The 14,990-nt window shown below is 32.0% G+C and overlaps 1 protein-coding gene across 1 annotated transcript in view; it reads right to left on the bottom strand.

Moving 5' to 3' along the window:
* The window catches only part of LOC105337775 (complement receptor type 2), a 34,612-nt gene extending 24,244 nt beyond the window's left edge, over positions 1 to 10,368 (bottom strand). Inside the window, exons 1-8 of the mRNA XM_066078946.1 lie at positions 10,024 to 10,368; positions 7,920 to 8,081; positions 5,881 to 6,006; positions 5,679 to 5,771; positions 5,059 to 5,297; positions 4,426 to 4,693; positions 3,713 to 3,892; positions 2,195 to 2,371 (exon numbers count right to left, since the gene is read on the bottom strand). Of these exons, the coding sequence (XP_065935018.1) occupies positions 2,195 to 2,371; positions 3,713 to 3,892; positions 4,426 to 4,693; positions 5,059 to 5,297; positions 5,679 to 5,771; positions 5,881 to 6,006; positions 7,920 to 8,081; positions 10,024 to 10,360 (1,582 nt within the window). The 5' untranslated portion in view covers positions 10,361 to 10,368. The remainder of the gene's footprint in view (positions 1 to 2,194; positions 2,372 to 3,712; positions 3,893 to 4,425; positions 4,694 to 5,058; positions 5,298 to 5,678; positions 5,772 to 5,880; positions 6,007 to 7,919; positions 8,082 to 10,023) is intronic.
* Between the last annotated feature and the right edge of the window lie 4,622 nt (positions 10,369 to 14,990).

The following is a 14,990-nucleotide window of genomic DNA, read 5'->3' on the forward strand; positions in this document are numbered from 1 at the left end:
TATAATACTAACAATTAAATAATATGTAAAACTAAAGTTATAGATGTACAATATGTACATTACACCACTTTTACTTTACTCAAATGAAAAATAACTTAATCTTGGTGTGTTTAAGTTACACTGTAAAACCTAAATGTTGCTGCTTTTCTTCTATTCCGGCTTGGCAGCGTTAGAAGAGAAATTACTGCGTCGCAGCCTTTTCTATGACGTAGGCCTTTCTATTTCATTGTCAACTTAGACTTGGCATTTTGAAATCAACAAGATTTGTCTGGTTTTTTAGCTTAGACTTCGCAATCTGTCTATATTTTACTCCAGCTTCAAACCAGCGTCATTTTCAATTTGTTTTGATGCAAGAAAGATAGTTACGACCTACAGAACGTCCAAGGTCTTTATGCTCTTGTTAAAATGGTTCTATCATACAGTTTGTACAGGCTGAAAATAGTGTACGGCGAAGTACATTGAAGCGTTTAATAGGGGTTAACTCCAAAAAAATTTCTACGTAATGTTTTGACTGAACTTTGTCCAATCAGATCGTAGCTGGGCGGAGTTAAGACATTGCCCTCGTGACTGAGAGAGAGAGAGAGAGAGAGAAAGAGAGAGAGAGAGAGTAAATTATAGATAACGCAGATGAGCGAACTATCTATCAACAATGGTTATAAAGTGACAAATCAAGATCTAGTATATCTTATAAATTCATGTAACTTTGAAGTGTTTTGAAATTCTTTAACCGGGGAACAACGATGTATATATATATAGATAAGGGATAATGTAATCACGGGGCATCGTATCCGACATAGAGTGTAGAGCGGATACGATGCCCCTGTGGTCCGCCATTGTTTTTTTTCACTTAGCATCCGCCTGCGTTTCCTTTCCTTTTCACTACATCTAAATTCATAAAGAATCATTCGTTCGCATTTCAAAATATTTAATGCATATTCTTGGACTCCATGCCAGAAATTTAAGTTGGTTAGTTACGCCATTCTTATACATGTACATGTATGAAGACACTGTTGTTGACGGCCAAAGAATTTATACAATCGTTCTTTTTAACGCTTTAAAGTTATACAAATATATAGGATATACATGTAATTTTTATAATATAGACCTTAATTAATCTGTTTGCCAGTTTATAACTAATGGTGATTTCTTCATCGGCAACACTTATGATTTACTCAATCCACTCTCTCTCTCTCTCTCTCTCTCTCTCTCTCTCTCTCTCTCTCTCTCTCATATTCAAGTCACGAGCGGCAATGTCTTAACTCCGCCCAGCTACGATCTGATTGGACAAAGGTTGGTCAAAACATTACGTAGAAACTTTTCTGGTGTTAACTCCTATTACACGCTTCAATGTACTTCGCTGTAGACAAAATCAGTCCTAAGGGGAAAGTTTGGCTATTTTTAACATATATGGATTAAAAAATGTATCATTTTTACAACTGTCTTGTTTTTGCTAAAAACTGATTAAAGCTGTGGTCAAAGATACAAACGCAATAAATAAAGGTAAAACTTAATTGTGCATGATTAAACCTTTTTTCTCAAAAAAAAGTTTAAGAGTGGACACCAATGATTTCCTTTTAAAATTTTACAAGGTACAGAAAATGTCTTTTGTTACTCACATAAAACTGCGAAAATGCCTATTTAAATTAATGTTTAAAACTCTTAAATATTTAGAGGGAGGTCATTGTGTGCATTCTACAACCATTTGTTAAGAAAAAAGTTAAACCATGAACAATATATTTATCCCTTTGTCCCACAATGCACACAAATCGACATGTCAAACCTCTTGTCTTTTGCTTTTGTTTCTTTAGACGACCGTTTTGGTTAGTTTTTGGCATAAACAAGCAAATTCAAGATATATTTTAAATTACATTCTTGATCCACATGTGTACACGATGGCAAAAATACTCCTTACTTTGCCGAAATGATCTGAAAACGCCTTCTTATTTGGTTTGTAAATAAATAACCCGTCTAAATTTCAAAACTAGGCCGCTAAAAGTCTGAAATATCTATTGATGGTATATAAGTTGCTCTCAAACAATCTATTTGGTGATTCAAAACGATGACTTATGAATTAAAATAATTTTCAGCCTAATTCAAGCCTAATCGAGGCGTGGAAGGAAGGGGGTCTACTTCTGTTTTATTTTTACATTGATACCGTTTTGCAAATTAAACAAAATATGAAATTATTTCTTACCTGAACATACAGGAGGATAACCACTCCATGTCCCATCTGGTAAACAAGTCCTATTCAAATTTCCTTCCGAAATATTGAATCCTAGATTACAGGTGTATTGTATAATTCCGTCCACAGTTAAATTTTTTTCTATAATAGCTCCATTTGGCAGATCGAATTCGTCTGGACAATAGGTTTCTGGTCATTTGAAACAAGATTTATGATAGGCAAAATTAACAATATATATGGACTTAAGTCACTAGCTTTACATAAATTTTAAACCAATATTAAGGTTGAACGATATCTTATAAATGAAATTAAGTTTTTAATATTTGATATTTGCAATAAACGTGAGATAATTTAAACAGTAAAATTAAAATATGCTATAATTGCAATTAAAGGGACCTAGACACATTTAAGATCAACATTTTATTTTCAATTTTTAAAATATAAAATAGTTTACTTGTGCAATTCGACAGTTAACCAAAATTTAAATGCTAAAATTCAAATTATAATAGGGATAAAGAGATAAGAATTCATTGTTATATTTAAAAAATATCGAGTCTTATATTTGCTTACAAATATTGTAAAGAAAGGAATTACCATTTCTTTGAAATAATGCTGCGTTTCAAACAAGATAAACTGGTTTATTGCGTTAATAAACGTTGTTATCAACAGAAAAAGCAACATTTGATTAAACTTTATACCAATAAACACATGTAAACAATAACAAGACTCGAGCTTTGTTTACAAAAAATATCAATCTCTGTATTTTACGTGTAACTTAATAATTGGCTTTCAAATATTGACAAGGCATTAAATATACACATACTAATCATTCTAACCCTTCTAAACATAAAAATAAAATTTTATAACTTTTGAGCACAAATTATGTCGAAGTCTCTTAAAAATCAACCGAAAAAATCAAAACTCAAGAGTCATAGATACAATTAGACCTCAACTTAAAAAAAAAAATTGTGTTTTTAGAATAAATAACTTGGACATTTAATGCTTGACCAGGATTTGTAATTGTGTCATTGGTTGTCTCGAATATCCACTGCCCATGTTTATATAACCTTATATTAAACTTCTTCTTTCCAAGTTAGCTTTGGAATGTAAGTTTAAGGAAGATCGAATATATATATGTATGTTTAAGGAAGATCGCATATATATATATATATATATATATATATATATATATATATATATATATATATATATATATATATATATATATATATATATATATATATATATATAGGGCATGTTTATAAATCTTTATCATCGTTGGAAACAGCTCCAAGATCTAATACTTTTTTCTTTAGAAGAATAATTAAACTAAAAGTGCTTATAATTGCTAATGTTGGATCTTGCATAATGGTCACCATATTTCCTCCGTGAATTAATTACTTCGACATTTCAATCTAGTAAAACCAAAACACTTTTACTGTTATCAGTTATATAAATTTGTGCTCTTTGTTATCTTACTTTATAGTTCAATACTATCTTTATGGTCATCTTACTCTATTTGTCAATTACCTGTGCATTGGAGGACAGTCTGATTCCATTCTGCATCAAGGTTACAGCGCGCTTCGGTGTCCGAGTTATTTGACGCTTGGAACCCGTAGTTGCAGACGATAGCCTCTCTTTCACAAGGACGCACATAAGGTACATTGAGATATCCATTCGTCAAAGATAAACCCGTAGTATTACATAAACCTAAAGAATTGGAAGTACTGAAGCTATATGATGATAATTTAAGTCCAGCAAAAAGGTTACTTTCAAGCTATTGTTTCCTTGTCCTTTATACCATAGCGATACATAAGTTATACTTCGCTACCGTCCCCCCCTCCCCTCTACGAATTAGAATTTTGATGATTATGGAATTTTTTAAAAATCTATTTATATTATTATCATTATTACTATTACTTATCTTTTTTGCTTTTCAAGATTTCATTGATGACTTTACACCCCCTCCCCACTTTTAAAAACGATGCTACTTGCCTATTTATGTCTTCATAAAAGGACGTTTAAACCCTGACATTATATTTGTAGTCAGCGATTCATTTTTATTTTACTTCAAAATGCACGATGTCTGTTTTACGATCGCAGTTTCATGTTGTTTTACATCCATGAATGATTAAAGCATATTAGTTTTAAGAGATAGCGCAATAGGCGCTAGTACATTAACACTTTGAACATTGTATCATTGGTTCCATGGAAATGTTGTAAAAATAAATAAAACTACCAACCTCTAGACATCAACCCAAACACGTGAATATTTATCTCCACGTCATTCGTTTGCTGTTGTTCCTCGCCGCTTCCCCAAGGAAAATCAATATCAAAGAAAAACGACCTAGATGTTGGTTCGACCATCCAGACAAAGACTCCATACTGATTGTACCCAAATATCAGTCCACTATAATTGCTTTGTATGTCCGGGTGATAATCACCGGAAGTGACCACCGAGCCAACTCCGTAAAACAGAAAACCGCCATTAGCACCACCCTTGGGACTTATCTGGGAAATATAAAATTGTTTTTGATTTGTTGGACAATTCATTGCCTGTTTTAGTTAATGACGATTTTGTGTAATTCAAATTAATATAGAAGTTTAATCTTTTGCTCTCTCCTCCACCGTTCTACTGCAAACACTGTCCATATGTGTTTTTAACGTTTGTTACAAATAGATATTTGATTTTCAAGACGTTTCATCTGCTGGTGATATGATAGGTTTTCAGCTTGTATTAAATTTTGTTTAGATTACATCTTTTTACTATCATACTCGATTGTCACGGAGAATTACATTTATACTCAAGAAAAATGTTATGCCAAAATGAACGTATTATAAGTATGGCAACTTTTTTGTATCAAAAGCATACTCACTGAGACAAGAACGAGGACAGAATTCATATCTTCTTTAATTGGACTAGGAAATATCATCCTTGGAGCCTCAGTGGATTGCTGGTTAGCATAAATAGTTGAGTTCCAGGTCCATCGGCATTTGTTTGAGTCGCTATCAAAGTTCCATGCTAGCACTCTGATATTGACTTCGTATGAAACTAAACGTGTGTTGTTTTCATAATGTCTATCCCCCCATCCATCTGCGGCACTAGTTATTGGGTCTATTAAAAAATCAGTATGCAATGTCAAAATATGTGCTAATATCTGAATGTAATTAAATTAATACAAGGTATATTTTTAAAAAAAAAACCAAAATCATAAATTTTAAGGGTCCTCCAAATCTTTGGGAGAAGTTCTGCTTTCAAGCCCGAATTTCTATATTAGTTAAAGGTATGGATTTCTAGCATGTGTTTGACTTAAAAATGACGGGGAAAATTATCAACGTTTTAAATTTTACTGCTATTCAGAGGTCCTTTTAGTATTCAATACTGTCATAAAAATGTAGCCTATAACAACATCGAAAACAAAAAGTAAATCTTACTTTGAGGAACTAGTTAAATCATGGTCACAAAAGAGAAAAATGAAAAAGAAGTAAATCTTACGATCTTTTTTCACCCATACTCGGACGTGTGATGCGTTATAGGCAAACGTCAAACCTCCTGCTTCTGTCCCACAGGTAAAACATCCAGGTATTCCTAAACGAAACAGCTTCAAGATTCGTATAATGCCAAAAGTTAAATTGTAATGAAATCTAGAGTTTTAATTTTCATGATGTAAAAAATGCATGGCATTGCATTATTTTACCATTGCCTTCTGAGATCAGCCCAGGAAATTCTGCAAATGTTGCTGTAGGTTTTGCTTGCACAACTACCATGTCCGGATATGACGTCATTCCAATCGGAATTTCAAAGTACGTTGTCAAGTCATTTGCTGAGTTTATAGATGTAAAACATAACTTTTTAAGACGATTTCAAGGAATAAATCAAACTTTTAGGCTTATACTTTTTAAGACATTACGTCACAAGATGGTGATTTTATTGTTTTGTTTTTTGGTTTATTTAAATCGTTTGGTTTGAATTTCACCGTGGATCAGTGATTAAAGTATCGGGCTTGTGACCCGCAGATCACGAATTTGAATCCGCATGGGACTTTTGTTAAAATTTACTGAATAAAGCTCTTAAAAATATTGATTTTTATCTAATTATTGCATATATTTCACGTAGTTGAGTTACATAAGTTAAATTATGAGTTACATTATTAGTTACATATGAGTTACATTTTTTAAGCAATTATTGGTACTTGAAGATTACCAATTTGTTTTTATTTTTTCTCGATCAAGTCTTGCTAATTAATAATCAACGAAAATTCCTTTAAAACATCCGGAAATCATCTGGATTTTTTGGATTTTACAATTTTGCGCATGCGCATTACATTCACGTTAAATCACGGGAGGCTATTTAGTTTATGTTTACACAGTATCACATTTGCATGGATAATCTCAAATATATGTAAGTTTCATTTGAAAATTGTCATATATTCTGTTCATTAAAGGAAATACGGGAGATAACTATAACTCAGTGCGTTTAATATGAAAAATACCGAGAGTTTCAAATGCCAACATGATGTGTAAATTCAAAGCAACAACAAAAAAATGGATGAAAAAGTGTTGAATGAATTAAATCTTTAGATGAAAGATATTAACAGCCTAAAAATGGTGTGTGATGAATAATTTAACTGTTATTTTAATTGCAGCTTCAATGATTTTCACCAAAATCGTTTCGGAGCGAAATATGCAATGTCAACCTGTGCACGCACGGGTCAAACTCAAATGTATCTATAATAATCAAGTAATGTTCTAGTAATTTGATAAACTATTACTTAGTAGTAATGAGCCATTATAAGGCTGAAGAAAATAAAAAATAAAATAACTCTCACTTTAACTATTCTTCAATAGACACTGTGATATAATTACCCCAAAACGTTAGATTTCCTATGTTAGTGATCATTTTCATACTATATCAATCCCATTAAAGAAAAAAAAGGTCTAAATGAAAATATAAGTAAATTGTAAATTTCAAACCTAAAATATATGAAAAGTTTCTTTTCTAGATAAAATCTATATTTTTAAGGTAGATATGATGAGTAAATTGTTGAATATACACCCTCGTTAAATGAAAAGAACAGTTACCTATCAGCTATAATAACTTCTTTGAGGCAGTCTTTGAAAATAGAATGCAGTTATAAATAGCTGCATCATTAAATGCATGTTTGAAATATACAATAATATGCATTATTACGCAAATAAATTTAAAAGGGATATTTTGTAATTTGGCTTTACAAAAGTACACAAAAAAAAGAAAATCATCTGAGAGGTATACCGGATGTTGAGCTAGTAAATTCTTGGTTAATATAACAAAGGAAATAGCTTGAAGAATTCATCTTTATTCAACACCGGTGAAAGAAATAAAAAAAATCTATTTAGTGTTCATTGTTCATCAATAAAGAGTGATGGAAATAGGAAGATATATTGCGTGGTGTAACTAGCATAAAAGTTTCTCTCAATGAAAAATGTTCATGGTTTCATCCAGAAAGGTAACGAGCCACTTGATAACGCTACCGATGCTGATTTTGGGGTTAACAATGTTGGCACCTTGTCTCTGACATGTGATATACACAAAGTTTGGTCAAGATAATGGAAGTGTTTACATGGAGAAACGAAGATTTCAAAAGTTTACTACCGAATCACGGCTAACTACGAACGTAGAACACATGACGACGGATGCCTAAGATGAATGTTAGCAACATGTGTCACAAAAATTCTGATGCTTAAAGAAGGTACTTACTCGATGTGTTGTTCTTCGACCTAAGAAGGTACTTAAAATCGGTGTCATTATCCGGAGGCATGTCATTTTGACGCCACATCTTGACTCGAACAGAAGCCTCGGAATACTTGGTCTGAATGGTGTCTCCATCAAGAGATAACGGCTGATACCAGGTATCTTTACCTATAACAAATCGATTGTTCTTTTTTGGCTTTTATACAAGATAAAATATTTCTTAATTTAAAAACATTCCAAGAAGTCACCTGTAGTTGTCAATTTTTAAAAATAATTGATAGAAAACTGTTCATTCTTACAAATTATGGACAGTGACAGGTAAAATTGTTATTAACTTAATGGACGGCTTTTTTCAAATAAAAAAACTGATTTTATGTTTTACACCTGAAGAATGGGTCAAGTACTACTCTAACGTGCCAAAAGTATGTCAACTTTTCTTTTTTCCCTATATATTTCATTAAAACAAGGCTTATGTTTAAAAGGGTTTTTGATGTTAATTTTTATCAAATTTTGATGAAATTTTAATTGATTAAAGTAGATTCAATTTGCACTTTTTGACATACAATGAAATTGTTTTTTGACAACTCATATGCAAAATTTCTTATTTCAAGCACAACACGAAGATATTTTTTTAAGTGTTCTACTATATATCCTTTGCAATATTAGAGCCGAAAAATCTTACTTTGGATTGTAAACATCAAATCACAAGAACTGAAGGTGGGAAAAATAATTAAATATGATGCCAAAAATGTCAGAGAAATTTTGAATTTATCAATCCAAGTCTTTTTAAAATCGGTCACGGAGTTATTTTTAAATAAGTCTTTGATAAAAGTTGGTTTTTCAATGAAATATATAGTGAAAAGAAAAAAAATTGACATACTTTTGGCGCCTGAGTGTAGCATGATACAGCGAGGAAACACTAGAAACTACATGTAGCAAATAGTATCCAGTATGAAATATGTATATTTACTCCATTTTTCAGAATCACGAATCAAAATTAATCCACTTTATCATATTAAATAACAGAACGTAGATTTAGACTTTCCATAGTTTTTTTAATCATATTCTTCACATATCTAAAATTTAATTTTCGATCATCAGGACTACATTCTTTCTAAAAAAAATTTATAGAACTAATTCTTGACCGTCAATCTTTTCCACACCCCTAGACAAATTTCTGCATCTAAGCCAGTCAATCAATATTATTATTTTTTTGATTGACTCAATCATTTCATCAAATGATTTTGTAAGTGAGACCATCATTTGGCACATCATCCCACCCTCAACATTCATAATATCACTTACAACACTGTCAACATATGCAGTACTTCTTTTATACCCTTCAATATTATTAAATAAGAAATGCTCTCCCAAAAAGAGAATGGGATGGTGTTGCTTAGAAGAATGAAAATATAATTTTCACAGTATATCTTTATAAACTCCTTGCACATACCTGAAAATGTCCATTACTTGAACAACAGAAAGTTCTATACAAGACTGGTTTTATTGTTCAACATCAAAAATATACCTGTTTCACTGTCAACAGGTCCTCGATCAATACTTTCTTTCGTAGAATGGACGGTTTTCGGGGCTTATATCCTTTAATTCTGTTTTATTTTGTCACGTACGTCATAACTAATTTTGGCATTTCGTATATTTTATCGTATTTTCAATCCAATATTCTATTTGAATTTCGAATATAAGGCAATTAATATTAACATTATTGCTATACAAAATTCAAAGAATTTTAAAGTATTTGACTGTCACGTCTAGTTAGAACTGTATATAGCAGATTCATTTATAATTTAATACTGACAAACCGGTAACTTAATAAAAGCTTGATTACATTTTTAAAACTTGATATCTTCTATAAGGATTATAACGCAATTACCGTTGGTTTATTTTTTGATTAATTGTTATCAATTAAATTTTTCTCAATACCAAGCCAACCTATCACTAAAATTACAAATTGTATCGGGTTTGTTATCTAACGCGTCCAAATTATTAATAAATAAAGAGATTGTTTATGAAGTTACGCCAAACTCTTGTCAATGAGTCCTGCCTTAGTATTTTAAATCATACTGGGCAGTTTTATCAGATGCAGACTTACCAAGGTACACCGCATATCCTTTGTCATCATCGATATCGTCGGGGTCGTTCTCATACTTCTCTGGTAAAAGAATCAAAACACCGCTTGCATTGTAGAAATAAATAACACCTCCATATTCTTCAGTTGAGTCATCATCTCTAGGAGACGAACCAAAGGCGTTGAATATGTAATAGTCATGGCCATCTTCAACCTTGACCTCCACAATGACCTTGACCGGTAAATGGGCCTCAGTTGCGTTCTCTATATCCGTGAAGGGCACGTAAAATTCGACCTTGTTATTATCTTGTGCCTTTGCTGTTTTCCAATCACTTATGAATGAAGGTTCATATGCTATCATTCCATTCGCAACCCCTGAGAAAAAATGAAAGCATGCATTGATAAATATCTTGAATTATATGTTCATAACTTAATTCATTTGGTATTGAAAAACTGTATTATAAATTTACCGAGTGCGTTAAAATACAATATTTACAATAGTTGTCGTGCATATTATGAAATTTGTGTTTATATTCACTTTGTAAATTCAAAATTTACATGCACATATATTAAAAAATATGACTACACATATACATAATTTACTTTAAGGATTTATTGTTGAGAATACTTTTTTGCATTTTAGTCATATGAAAAACTTACTACAGATTCTGTACAAGTTGTAGATATTAATTTGTTTTACACAACTTCTTTAGAATGCACTTAGTTTATATTAACTAGAACATATATATCTCAATACATTTACGCTACTGAATCACTACACAAATGAAAAAAAATGTTTTAACCGATTTCTTTCAAATAAGGTGCGATAAATTGTACTTACAGTGAAGGACAAACATCCAAAATGATACAACCGATAGTCTGTCTTTAGGCATGTTTTTATTATTTTTAACCAGTGGCTTAATATGAGTTTCTTGTGCATCAGTCTTTCCAGGACTAATAAAGTTTTGAACATCTACTAAGAGAGTAAAGGAAACACTGCAATTTTATGAAGCACTTATAATGGCAATATCTCATAAAAATCGATTGGAAATTGCCTTTCGCTTTTTACCTAGTTACATATATATTTGATGAAGTGTTATTCGATTTTTTTTTAATAAGTCTTGTTTTGACTTTACAATTATTTATTAATGGTGTTCACTATCAATCCTGACTGTGGACATCACAAATCTTACCCATACTTTATGTGAACAAATAAAAAAGGCAATTACGGTGAACTCTTTTAAAGCAGCTTTACTTCTTTCACTTCTTCCTTTTTCCAAAAAATGATTATACCAAAGAAAATATCCATTCAAGTTATTTTATATCATTCATTAAGATCTAAAATTGAATTTTCGACAGTATATTTTTCGTGAAAATTGCCCCTTTAACAGTGTTCCAAAAATCTCCTTTACTCATTTCATCACTTAACTTTTGATAACGGTCTCCGATCCTCAGAAATGTTACAAACTTACAAACGGCACCCAATCTCTTCAATTCACAAAACCTGATTTGTAACTCAAGATGAAAGTTTGATTACCGACGCTGATGCAATTGAAATGGAAAAATTGTAATAACCGTGTAATTTTTATTTTAATCATCTATATAAGAAGGTATATTGCACCTGCATCATTATTACTGTCCTTCAACTCTTGATTTCTCCTAGCAATTTTTATTACATACTTCGTAATAAATTTTAAACAGGTTTTTTGCATGTGTGATACAGATGACTTCACAAAACTCATATCGGCCTTCGGGGCTGATACAGATTATCAGCCCTATGGCTGATACGGATGCGGAACTCCTCTGCCTTTTTTCTTTTCCGCATTTGTGCGTGTTGACAGACGAAAAAATAAAACATTTGTTACGGTTGTCAATTTTAAGTGCAGTTGAAAACTTCAAATGCTAGTATATGTTTTGAGGCAGTTAATTTTAAAAGCTAAGGAACTTCCAGTTCTGTAGCTACATGTTTGGTTAAACAATAAGATCTTATATTTTTATTTAATACATGTACAGACTTACAGACTACTTTTTAAATAATATTTAAAATCAATTTGTTGAAGTTGATATTTTTTAATTAAATTTTATTACTAATTATGTCACAAATATAAAAATAGATATCTTTTTCCATATCACAGCCTGTATCAGCCCTCGACCAATATCTTCCCACGGACCTGCAGCCCTCGGGCTGATACTAGCTGTGATATGGAATAGCTTAAGGGTATGAATTATTCTCTATATATCGCATTTTAGTAAAAAGAAAACTGTATAATTGGAAAATTTAAAACGGTTACTATATTTTCCATTTGACACACATAAACGAGTTGAAAGTGTCTCATACGTCCTATAATTAAAATAATTGCAGAGTATTTTGTAGAAAATTAGGTAGTTTTCCTTCTTGACAATTGTTTTCAATACCTGGTCAAACTAACAAAAACTAGAGACCTACAAGTATACTACATCAAATCCTAATGTGGGGTAGAAGCGTATGAAAGCATGTCACAAGAATTCCTCTGGAAAAACCGTTAAGTTTTCTATAGTGCGATGCTTTCCCGAACAATTAGGCGGATCCCCGCTTCATGTACCGTTCAACAGGCACGTTCGACTTAGATTTTTGAACGTATGTTTGAAACCATCTATACAGGAATATGTAAGAGTGCCATTTACAGAGTGATTGCTAATCACCATTTCGCTATTTGCTGAGGCATTGACGCACGGTATAGACTGATTATACATGTATATCTAAAATTGGTAAGAATAATCAAGCTGTCAACTTAAAACAGGACTGAACACGATACTCTTCAAAGTAATATGCGTGTCAAGTATGAAATAAAAAGTAAAGAGGATATCGCCAAATCATGTGTACTAGTACCTGAGGAAAAACTAATATATATATAAAATAAATAAATAAATCCTCATACAATGCATTAGGCAATGTTTAAACAAACTAATTAAATGTGATTTATTGTAAACGAGTACATGATTCTGAATTTACTATGGCGGTTGCGGTTTTTTGCATCGCCGATTTGAATCTTTACGTAGGACAAATAAATATTTGATGATTCGAAATAAAGTCAAAGTTGCCATTAAGAGGTATAGTTTGAGGATTATCCGATATGGTTTGAGATTTCTCTTTACACCCTGTTTCCACAATAATTATCTTTATTAATTATGTTTTAAAGTCCGACCATACAGACCCTATCTTAAAAAATGTCAATTTTTATTTCTCTTTTGTTCGTGTAGTGATGCTTACGCTTCAAAAGAAATGGTCTCTTCATGTTCGATGCAAAACTTACCATTACACACAGGTGAATCTGCGGACCAATCTCCGGTAATTATACAGGTGATGGTCTCGTTTGACGATATTGAAAATCCCGGCTGGTATGCAAAGAAAGCTGTTGTGTTGACGGAAATATTATGCACTAAGTCTCTATCGTACCACACAATAACGCTATCTTGAACGGCGATCCATGGACAAAATATTTCTGAAAACAGATTTTAAAAGTAACAGCACAGTGTCCTTTGCATCGAACAACAAAACAAAAAATGCACGAAAATTTAGGTTAATCTCTCCTGTAATTTAAGCAATTGTATCATAGAAAACATTTCCCCACGAATTTACATCCCCGACGAAAACATATTATGAAGGGGAAATGATCTTACTGAAACTGCTCATGAAAACTGGTGCATCCACGAAAATACATCACTACAAATAAGAAAAAAAACAACCCACGAAATTTGACCCCCATGAGGTTTAATGATTCTACAGCATTATATTTTTTTCTATTTTGATGAGTTCAGATTTAGATGATTTTGGTGTCCGTTTAAGGAAAACACATGTGATTTCTTTAGGTTGTGCCAGTCCATGAACCGTTAGGTGCACAGGTTCGTGTCAAACTTCCATCCGACAAGGTAAATCCCGGATTACAGCTAAAGGTAGCTACGCCATCAATTAATGTACCGCTTATATCAACAGCGCCGTTGATTGGATCCAACGGTGAAGGACAGCGAATTTCTTTAAACAAGGCAACATCTAACTGATTGAAAATGAAAGGTTAAAGTAGTCGATAAATCTTTTCTTAAAAATCAAAAATCGTAAACAAAACCAAATAATACACAACATTTAGAGAAAATTTTTATCTTTAACTTTCAAGAGTAAAATTTGCTTTCTTATAACGTTATCATAACACACTGGTACATGTGATGCAAACAGTTAAAATAAATGAAAAAGTCATCAAAGGAGAGACTGTTAATGTTGGTTAAGCCGTATAGTAATGCATATTTTCAGCAATATCCATTCTTCGAAAATGACAGTTATGTAGATAAACACCCATACCAGATACTGTGATCAGATGTGTCTTACCTGAACATGTCAGAGGATTACCACTCCATGTTCCGTTTGGTAAACACGTCTTATTTAAATTTCCCGCCGAAATATTAGGTCTTGCGTTACATGCATATTGTATGACCACTTATAAATTCTTTCCCTAAACAATTCCACTTGGCGTCAATCGCAACTTCTCGGGCCTTTCCGGCAGGCTCAGAAAAACACCTTGAATGTATTAACATCAACGGATGTTAGAATTTAATACAAAAAGAGTCGCTTCTCATTAAAAAAAAGTATCGTCTAGACAGTCTTGTATGTCGCTTCTGTGAGTTTTTTTGTGTATATCGTTTACTTTAATGAAGTATAGCTCACATCTCAACAGATCATAAAATATGTTGTATTTATATCAAGTTCTATGAAAAGGGGGGTTGTCATCGATGCCTAGGTAATACATTCGAGGTGTTTTTCCGAGCCTGCCGGAAAGGCCCGAGAAGTTGCGATTGATTTGGCGTATCAATTTCCCCTGGACAGAGTGATTCTGTAAAATGTGGGGTTATTTTTTCCCAAAATATTAATAGTATTTACAAAAATAAATCTTTTTTTCTGCTAAAAGGGACTTCGATATCAAGGCAAATTACAAAAATATATACAGGCAATCATTTTTCTG

This window comes from Magallana gigas, chromosome 3 (genome assembly GCF_963853765.1).
Source record: "Magallana gigas chromosome 3, xbMagGiga1.1, whole genome shotgun sequence".
NCBI lineage: Eukaryota > Metazoa > Mollusca > Bivalvia > Ostreida > Ostreidae > Magallana > Magallana gigas.